Below are 10237 nucleotides of genomic sequence, written 5' to 3' on the forward strand. Positions count from 1 at the left end.
CTTATCAGAAAGTGACATGGACATATGCACTACGTATGTGGTTGCTTTTGACCTTTCACATCTATACGTCAGATGGATAAGAAAGATTAAATCGATTCAAGTTACAACTAATTTATACAGGATTAGTCATTTAAAGTGGACACCTTTGTTTCTGCTAAAAGTTGTTTATAGTTCCTTAGGAACCATAGGAAGATTCATAATAATTATTACAAAACAAAAACTACTTTTTGAAAATGTCATGGCGTTAATGCCGAACTTTGGTCATAATGACAAATTTTGCTATTCTTTCGAATCTTAGGTGGAAATTTGACCGTTTGTTGGCTTTTAATTAAGCTAAAGTCCTTGGCTTGTTGGCATATACCTTTGACTTCAAATAACGCCAAAAATAAAAGCCTGTTGACGATAAATCGGGTGATCTGGATGGCCAGTCAAAATCGCAATTTTTCGATATCAATCGAAAAGAAAGACCGGATCTGCCGATTTGAGATGGAATGTTACCCAGAATATGACCTGAAAGTAACCGAGTTCGGTCAACAAGTACTCCTATATGCATGAGGCATGGCAGATGGTCTTTGCTTCTTATGAGGATATTTTTCATGGCAGAAAAACTCTCGTGGCTTTGTCATTTTCAGCCAAAGGACGACCACTACTTTGTCCTGCCATAAGTTCGTCATGAGAGATAAAGGAATTTCAAGGAAGACCTGGAAACTTTTCATTTTCGGCTCGCTCCATCCACATCTATCACAGCGGAAAGAAAATTCGCACACAATCGTCGTTAGAAATAACAGAAGCTTTAAGGGAGACTGGAAACTAGGCCTTTTCGGCTTCCAGCTACGAAGAATCGGAGACTGGAACCTGTACTTTCTGAATTATTGGTCTGCATATTGCTCATCAAGACTTAGCTGGCTGGGTAGTGATTAAGATCGGAAGCGTACGCATCCTTACAACCCCACTGGCAAAACTAGCAGCCAGTACTGCGGTCTGTGTGAGATCGCTGTTAACCCAACCTACTTCTTCTACTATTAGTTCAGATTAAAGTGGCTCCACTGTACTTGAGTAGCTAACGCACTCATGCACGCTTAAAAACATATAAAATATGATTGGAATACATACACATTTGACGTTCGGTCGTTGAGTTTTAAAGTCGAAATGCGTATCGTAATCAAATGCTTGGTACCACTCAAGCATCATAGACGCTTCTTGAACGTACAACGGTTTGAGTTTTTGTAGTTTTCACAGTTCTGTTTTTAATGTCCGCCACGGTCGAAGGATTTTCAACGTGTGCATCGCAGAGCACAGGCGCAGTCAACTTGCTAGTCAATACCCTGCTGCAGGCGTTACTTGCAGCGCAATGCTCCCTCTCACATAAGGATAACTGGGCGGAGGATTATGCGGATCAGGCACTCAAAAACGGCCTGGACACCTATGATTTTGTGATTGTGGGCGCTGGAACTGCAGGATCTGTGCTAGCTAGTCGACTAAGTGAGAATCCTGATTGGAACGTTTTACTTTTAGAAGCCGGCGGTGATCCACCGCAAGAGTCAGATGTGAGCATGCAATGGATGGCTTTTAAAGTACAAATTTGCTGAAAACGGGGTATTGTAATAGGTCTATTTATAAGTTCGTGCGGTTTTACAACAGATGGCGTAACTTGATTATTATTCCATCGATCCACATTTCCAAACATTCATTGGAGAGCTACTGTCGTAAGGCACAAACGTCAGTATAAGTTTTTTATTTGAAGCGTAAACAACAATATTTTTACCACACTTGAAAATGTCGAATTTCGTGCCAAATAATGTGTTTTTGCGGGGAATTCTTCTTCATTATTTTAATATGAAGAAAAAAGCAGCCGAAAGTCATCGTATCTTGGTGGAAGTTTATGGTGAGCATGCTCTATCTGAGCGAACGTGCCAGAAGTGGTTTGCACGCTTTAAAAGTGGTGATTTTGGCTTGGAAGACGAAGAACGCGAGGGTGCGCCGCCAAAGTTCATGGATACCGAATTGGAGGAATTGCTCGATCAAGATCCGGCTCAAACGCAAGAAGAGGTTGCAAAAACTTTGGGAGTTGATCAATCAACCATTTCCAAACGTTTAAAAGCCATGGGAATGATCCGAAAGGTAGGCCATTGGGTGCCGTATGAATTGAAGCCAAGAGACGTTGAACGCCGTTTTATGGCATGCGAACAACTGCTTCAACGGCACAAAAGAAAGGGTTTTTTGCATCGAATTGTGACTGGCGATGAAAAGTGGGTCCATTACGACAATCCAAAACGTCGGGCAACGTATGGATACCCTGGCCATGCTTCAACATCGACGTCGGCGCAGAATATTCATGGCCTGAAGGTTATGCTGTGTATCTGGTGCGACCAGCTGGGTGTTGTGTATTATGAGCTACTGAAACCGAATGAAACGATTACGGGGGATGTCTACCGACGACAATTGATGCGTTTGAGCCGAGCACTGCGAGAAAAACGGCCGCAATACGCCGATAGACACGACAAAGTTATTTTGCAACATGACAATGCTCGGCCACATGTTGCACAAGTGGTCAAAACATACTTAGAAACGCTCAAATGGGATGTCCTACCCCACCCGCTGTATAGTCCAGACCTTGCGCCATCCGATTACTATCTCTTCCGATCGATGCAACATGGCCTGGCTGACCAGCACTTCCGTAATTACGATGAAGTCAAAAAATGGATCGATTCGTGGATTGCGGCAAAACCGACCGAATTTTTCACAAAGGGAATCCGTGAATTGCCAGAAAGATGGGAAAAAGTAGTAGTAAGCGATGGACAATATTTTGAATATTAAATTTGTAACCATTTTACGTCAATAAAGTTTCAAATTTCAATTAATATAATATTTACAGATTCCTGAGCTATTCTTCGCCATACAACACTCCAATTTTACTTGGAACTATCAAACGGAACAGTCGGACAAGGCTTGCTGGGCTTCAAAAGACAAACGTTGCTATTGGCCACGAGGTAAACTCATTGGAGGTTCGGGCAATATCAATGCGCTGCTGTACATACCGGGCAATCCAAAAGACTACAATAGTTGGCTGCAGCAAGGTAACACCGATTGGGGTTGGAATGATGTTTTACCATACTTCGAGCAGATTACCGGCTCTAATGGACTTTTAAAAGTCAAAAATTTCGAGAACGAAGGATCCGATGAAGAGTATACAGAGATGATCACGTCCGGAGCTGAGGAATTGGGTATACCACGAATGGCAGCGATTACTGAAGGCAGCGAAATTGGTTACGCCAAACTACCACGTACCATTTATGAAGGGCGCCGTACCAGCACTGCAAAGAGTTATTTGGGTAGGGCTATGAAGAGAAAAAACTTACATGTCATAAAAAATGCACAAGTTACAAAACTGCATTTCGATGAGAGTGGCGAGCGACTGCATTCGGCGAGTTTCATTTTGAGAGAAAAACATGAGTTAACAGTAAATGTTGGCAAGGAGTTAATACTCTCTGCTGGCGCTATTGATTCACCCAAATTGCTGTTGCTTTCAGGTGTGGGACCAGCGCAGCACCTACAGTCGCTGCATATACCGCTCGTACATGAACTGCCTATAGGCGACAATTTGCAAGATCATCTTTTCACATTACTATGCTTTAAATTGGAAGAGAATGCAGCGACGCACATTTCGGAAAAAATGGTTTTAGATATCGTCTACAACTATCTAATACACTCTCGTGGTCCGCTCTCCGGCGATGGCGTTTTATCTTTAACAGGCTTCATTAATACACTTAATGGTAGCAACGCTCAATATCCCGATACACAATTTCTACATCAGTTGGTGCACCGCGGTGATTACCTAAGCTTGCGCATTATACTTGATGCCTTCACGTTGAACGATGTTTATATTAAAGCCATCGAAAAGCAGTTGGAAAGCGCAAATATCTTGATCGTTGTATCAATATTATCATACCCGGAGTCGCGGGGGAAACTTCAGCTGCAAAGTGCCAACTACAAAGATTCACCAAAATTCTATGCCAATTATTTGGAGAATCCGCTTGACATGGCAACACTATTGCGTGGTATTCGCTTTCAAGAAAAGTTGGCACACACCGCCTCCTTTCGCGCACGTGACGCACAACTATTACAAGTGCCAATTCCAGAATGCGATGCGCTCGTGACTTGGAGTGATGACTATTGGCGTTGCTATGTGAAATATTTCACTTTTACTCTGTATCATCAAACGGGCACCGTGAAAATGGGTCCCGACACAGACAAGACGAGCTGCGTAAATCCACGTTTAAAGTTAAGAGGTGTGCGGAATTTGCGTGTGGCAGATGCAAGTATTATTATGCCACTCATTCCTAGTGCCAATACGAATGCCGCTACGATAATGATTGCTGAACGCGCCGCTGATTTCATTAAGAAAGACTGGTTGGGCGCGCAGGCAGAGAAGACGGAGGCGCACAATGAGCTTTAGATGGCAATGTTTAGTAATGTTTTTATGTTGTTCAATTGTTTTTATGACAACTCAGATTTTATGTTTAAACTAAAGTAGCATAAATAGTTTCGCATTCGTGTGCAGCTCTTCGTGCAAACATACATATGTATGTATGTACGAAAAACAGACAGCGAGTTTTGATAAACTTGCTTTACTCTCCAATGCCCAAGCAAAACTGAGTAGGAAAAAAGTTGTTTACTATAAATAATTAATTCATTGCGTGTGTACGAGAACATTAGATGGCCAAACGTGAATAAATAAAATATGAAAAAAAAAATATTTGTAAAAAAAAAAAATATTTTCATCGACAAGTAAAAGTAAAGATCAGTAAAGATATTTTTTTAATAAAATAATAAATAGGAACTTTGATCTGCTGAATTCTTAATGCTCGCGACCATTTTTTCATAACAGAGCGATTCTGTGTCAAGTGCTCCAAGTATTTTAGTGATTGGCGTGAATTTCTCTGAAAATTGTGTGTATGTATAGATTGAGTATAAGTTAACACAAAATATGTTGAAAACTCGATATATCTTGGCACATATGAATTCAAGTCATTTTCATATTTGTTTCCCAATATTTAGTTTACACGCGCGGTCATAAAAACTATGTTGTCAGCGAATATCGTTGACAAGTGTGTCGACGACATCCGCTGCCCATATTCCCAGACAAAAGTAAAACGAAATTGAAAACGCATTTCCGTTCATAAAACTGCAGCGTCTGACTTACAATGCGAAAGCATTAACTGCAATGCTTTCGCAAAATTCCATGGAAATCCAAATAGCCAGCTTATGGCTCAGGTAGTTGATAAGTTTAACTTATTGTCAAAAATTAATTCACTCTGTATTTGAACTTTGAAGAATAAACTTCGTTTTGATAACGAAAGGCATTTTTTATTTTCAAACATTGTCCGCGATCTTTCTCGAGGAAAGTTCGCGTTAGTTATTTTTTTTAAGATCTTAGTTTAAAAAGATCTAACTGGCGCCCGAGCAAATTATTTTGCCAACTCGAAGTTTGCAAAACCGCGAAAACGAGCAAGGTATTTTGCTAACTCGAAGTTAGCAAAACCGCGAAACCGAGCAGCCTGGTATAAAAAATATACCACGGAATCTAAGCCTGTACGTGTCCGTCCGCAGGCACCCGTTCGTTTAGTGTACTGTAAGTGAATCCTTAGTAGTGACAAACAAAACGGAAAAAATTCACGCAGTCGGAACGGTTTTAAAACTAAGTGAATTTAATGATAATAAAAAATAAAAAAATAAAATCATCATAAACTTTTAAATAAAACGCGTTATTTGGTGTGAAGAACTATTCAATATAAATGCAGTGCGTTCTAATCTAAATAAACAATTGAAAAATCAACTTTAAGAAAAAAACAACAATAGCGTCACCACAACCACCGAGCCATAGTAATCTCCTGACACATATACAACAACAGCAACAAGTGTATCACCATCAACAACGTGCCCTAGCTTTGCAAGGACATCAACAACAACAACCAGCAGCAGCACAAATGTCATCGGCAGCTTTAATTATTGTGTAAGTTAAAATATATTAATTTTTTGTTTTAAAGAAATATTGTGAAAAAATTTTTTGCATAGTAAAAGAAAAATTTTATAAATCCTGAAACGAAAGAAAGGATAAAATTAAGAGATAAGACATATTGATATTGTTTAGAAATTTTTTTTTTTTTTAAATAATTGAAATAGAAACAAAAAGCCGAAACAAAGCTTGAAAGAAATTTATTATACAATAAATACAGAAATTTAATCGAAAAATAAATTAGCGAATATTGAAAAGCAAATTTTGTAAATTTTAAAACGAAGAAAGGGCGAAAGTAATAATCGCAGACTTTAATTTATTGCTAAAAAGGAAAAAAAAACATTCACTGTCAAAACTAAAGCTGAAGTAAAGCTTCACGGGAAATTATTATTCGAAAAATGTCAAACCCAAGCAATCTGGTACGACCAGCTAGGCTAAGCACAAACAACGCAGCCAACCCAAATCCTCAAGACCCATCCGACTCCAACAATCCTCCAACCCAAAGGCAAATAAATTTTCCAGACCTAAGAGAACTAGTTTCACAGATAACCTTAGAAGTCCTTAGCAGTCAAGCACCAGCAATTGTGCAGGCCGCACTCAATCCCAACGCGAATTTTGTTAACATGGTAGACCAAACAATAGAAACACAACATCTAGATAGTTTAGGCGACCTCGACAGAATTCCCGACGTTGTTAAATGCTTAAGGGATTTTTCAGGCAGACCAGGGGAGTTTAACTCTTGGAGGAAGAGCGTGGAAAGAATACTCAGAATTTATGAGCCCTTACGCGGAACAGCAAAGTACTATGGAATCCTAAACATAATTAGGAACAAAATCGTAGGAAACGCTGATATCGCGTTAGAGTCCTACAACACGCCGTTGGACTGGACAGCCATCGCCAAATGCCTTACACTGCATTACGCAGATAAGAGAGATGTGTCAACACTGGAATATCAGATGACAGGACTCGTTCAAGGCAACTCTACAGTACAACAATTCTATCAGGCAGTGTACTCTCATTTATCCCTTATCCTCAACAAATTAGGTAGTCTGGACACAGGAAAAGAAGCTTTAAGCTTACTTACCGAGACTTATCGAGGAAAGGCCCTTGATACGTTTATCAGAGGTCTCAACGGAGATTTACCGAGACTGCTAGGTATGAGAGAGCCTGCGGACCTTCCGCAAGCTCTACATTTGTGTCTCAAACTAGAGAATCAGAAATTTCGAACTCATTATGCTCAAAATCAAAACGACTTACCACTAAGGAAGCAGTCTTACTATTCACCACCACCTTTGCCACAGAGAGGCCCCAATAATCAAAGACAAAGACAGACTTTCTACCCCCAATTAGCTCACATACCTGGATTCCAAAATAACCCAAGACTTTTTAATTACGAGCAAGTACCAACAAATAGCAACCAGCCAAGACAACCCCCACCTAGACCCTTAGCACCCAAACCACTACCACCGCCAGAGCCGATGGATATCGACCGAAGCATTCGCTCCCGACAAATAAATTACGCGAACAGACCTCAGGCAAATCAATTCCTGGGAAAAAGACCACCCCAACCATCCTCTCAAAGGAATATCCAGCCTAACAAAACCCGACGCGTATTTCACATTGACGCAGGCAGCGAAGACACTTACGAAGGAAATGACGATTACGACCAGACATTGACAGAATACGTCGATTCCATAGAATCAGAAAACAGGGACGAAGAATTGGTATTAAGCGACGTACATTTTTTAGGATAACCAGCTCTTCGCTACCATACTTCGAATGTAAAACGAAGAGCGGAGAAGTGTTAAAATTTTTGGTGGACACAGGCTCCAGTAAAAACTATGTCCAACCGAGGTTAGTAAAAAAAGAAATACCTAACGACACCCCATTCCTTGCAAAATCAGTTGCAGGAGACATAAAAATTCAATCGCATACTTATGTTAACTTATTCAATTTAGACGATAAGCTCAAATTTTACGTCATGCCTACCTTAAAATCTTTCCATGCAATACTGGGAAACGACAGCTTGAGAGACCTGAATGCAGTCATTTTTACTGACAAAAACCTCATGGTTATCCGCGACAGAATCAAAATTCAACTTAAGCAACTTAGTAGCCAAAGTATAAACTCTATCGGACTACAAGACGAGCACTTGACCGATTACCAAATGGAAACCGTAGACACTTTAGTAAAGAAATTTCCGAATCTCTTTTCGGAACCCGACGAAAAACTAACTTACACGACAAAAGTCACTGGAGAAATACGAACTACTACGGACACTCCTGTTTATAGTAAATTTTACCCATATCCAGCTTCGCTTAAAAATGAGGTAGAAAAACAAATCAGTAAACTTCTAAGTGATGGAATAATACGACCATCACGATCGCCGTATAATTCCCCAATTTGGATTGTGAATAAGAAACCAGATTCACAGGGGAATAAGCAGTATAGAATGGTGATCGACTATAGAAAGCTAAACTCACTGACAATACCAGACAGATATCCTATCCCAGAGATAGCAGACGTCCTGTCTCAGCTAGGCAATAGCAAGGTATTCTCAGTGCTCGATCTAAAAAGTGGATTCCATCAAATTCCACTTAGAGCCTCGGACGTAGAGAAAACCGCATTTTCCATAAACAATGGAAAATACGAGTTTACCCGTCTGCCATTTGGCTTAAAGAACGCACCCGCGGTATTCCAGCGTGCGTTAGACGACATCCTTCATGATTTTATCGGAAAGATATGTTACGTCTATATAGACGACATCATCATTTACAGTAAGTCAGAAGAGGAGCATGTACGTCACATCGAAAGTATTTTCAAAACATTGGAAAACGCCAATATGAAGGTACAACTCGACAAGTGCCATTTCTTCAAACAGGAAGTGGAATTTTTGGGGTTTGTAATATCACAAACCGGCATAAAAACTAATCCAAAGAAAGTCGAGGCGATAGTTAATTTTCCTGTACCAAAAACTTTGAAAAACTTAAGATCGTTCCTTGGCCTCTCCGGCTACTATCGTCGGTTTATAAGAGACTACGCTAAATTGGCCAAACCTTTAACAACAATGCTAAGAGGCGAAGAAGGCCATGTGTCAAAACGTCAATCTTCTAAAATTGCGATAAACCTCGATAGCGCAGCAAACGAGGCTTTTAACAAAATAAAAAACTCCCTAGTCTCAAAAGACATTTTATTATCATACCCTGACTACGACAAAGAATTCGAACTCACGACAGACGCATCGGACTTCGCGCTTGGAGCTGTCCTTTCCCAAAAGGATAAGCCCATAACTTTTATTTCTCGGACATTGAGTAAAGCGGAAGAGCATTACGCGGCAAATGAGAAGGAGATGCTCGCCATCATCTGGGCCCTAAACTCTCTTCGAAATTACTTGTATGGTTCCGCCAAAGTAAAGATTTATACAGACCATCAACCGCTTACTTATGCGCTCAGCCATAAGAACAATAACAGCAAAATGAAGCGCTGGAAGGCTATACTCGAGGAGTATAACTATGAGCTTCACTACAAGCCAGGAAAAAGTAATGTTGTAGCCGACGCCCTGTCAAGAATTCCATTAGAATCGGGAGTCCATACTATGTCAGAAATGACTAAAAGTGACAGCAGTTCAGGACAAAACCTTATCTGCAGCGTCGAAACACCTGTAAATGCATTCAAGAATCAAATTATTTTTGATCCGGATTTAACCACTGCGTATAAATTTGAAATAGTTTTCCCTACTATTCACAGACATACAATAATTTTGACAGATTATACTCCCGAACAGCTAATTTCCATTCTGAAAAAATACCTCAATCCATCTGTTATAAATGCTATTAAAGCTCCAGAATCGTTAATGGGAAAAATTCAAGAAATTTACCCTCTCCATTTTGCTAAAATTCGAATAAGATTCACAAGCCTTCAAGTGGAGGATGTGAAGGATGAACGTCAACAGGATGAGATGATTATAAGTACACATAAAAGAGCACATAGAAATGCCAAAGAAAATAAAATACAAATTCTCGAAAAATTTTACTTCCCTAGTATGAATAACAAGATTAATAGAATTGTCAAACAATGTGTAGTATGTAAGGAGAATAAGTATGATAGGCATCCATCGAAACCTGTTCTCAAAGAAACACCGATACCGACGTACTCTGGGGAAATTCTTCATGTGGACGTTTACACAACCGAGAACCAACTCGTTCTTACAGCCTTAGACAA

The 10237-nt window shown here is 39.9% G+C and overlaps 1 protein-coding gene across 1 annotated transcript; it reads left to right on the forward strand.

The window, feature by feature from the left end:
• Positions 1-1179: 1179 nt before the first annotated feature.
• On the forward strand, positions 1180-6126 carry LOC128858710 (glucose dehydrogenase [FAD, quinone]-like). Its single transcript, XM_054095189.1, has 2 exons — positions 1180-1547; positions 2876-6126. The coding sequence occupies exons 1-2, from the start codon at positions 1251-1253 to the stop codon at positions 4454-4456; spliced, it is 1878 nt and encodes a 625-aa protein (XP_053951164.1). The 5' UTR covers positions 1180-1250; the 3' UTR covers positions 4457-6126.
• Positions 6127-10237: the final 4111 nt, after the last annotated feature.

Source organism: Anastrepha ludens, chromosome 3 (genome assembly GCF_028408465.1).
Source record: "Anastrepha ludens isolate Willacy chromosome 3, idAnaLude1.1, whole genome shotgun sequence".
Classification (NCBI taxonomy): Eukaryota; Metazoa; Arthropoda; class Insecta; order Diptera; family Tephritidae; genus Anastrepha; species Anastrepha ludens.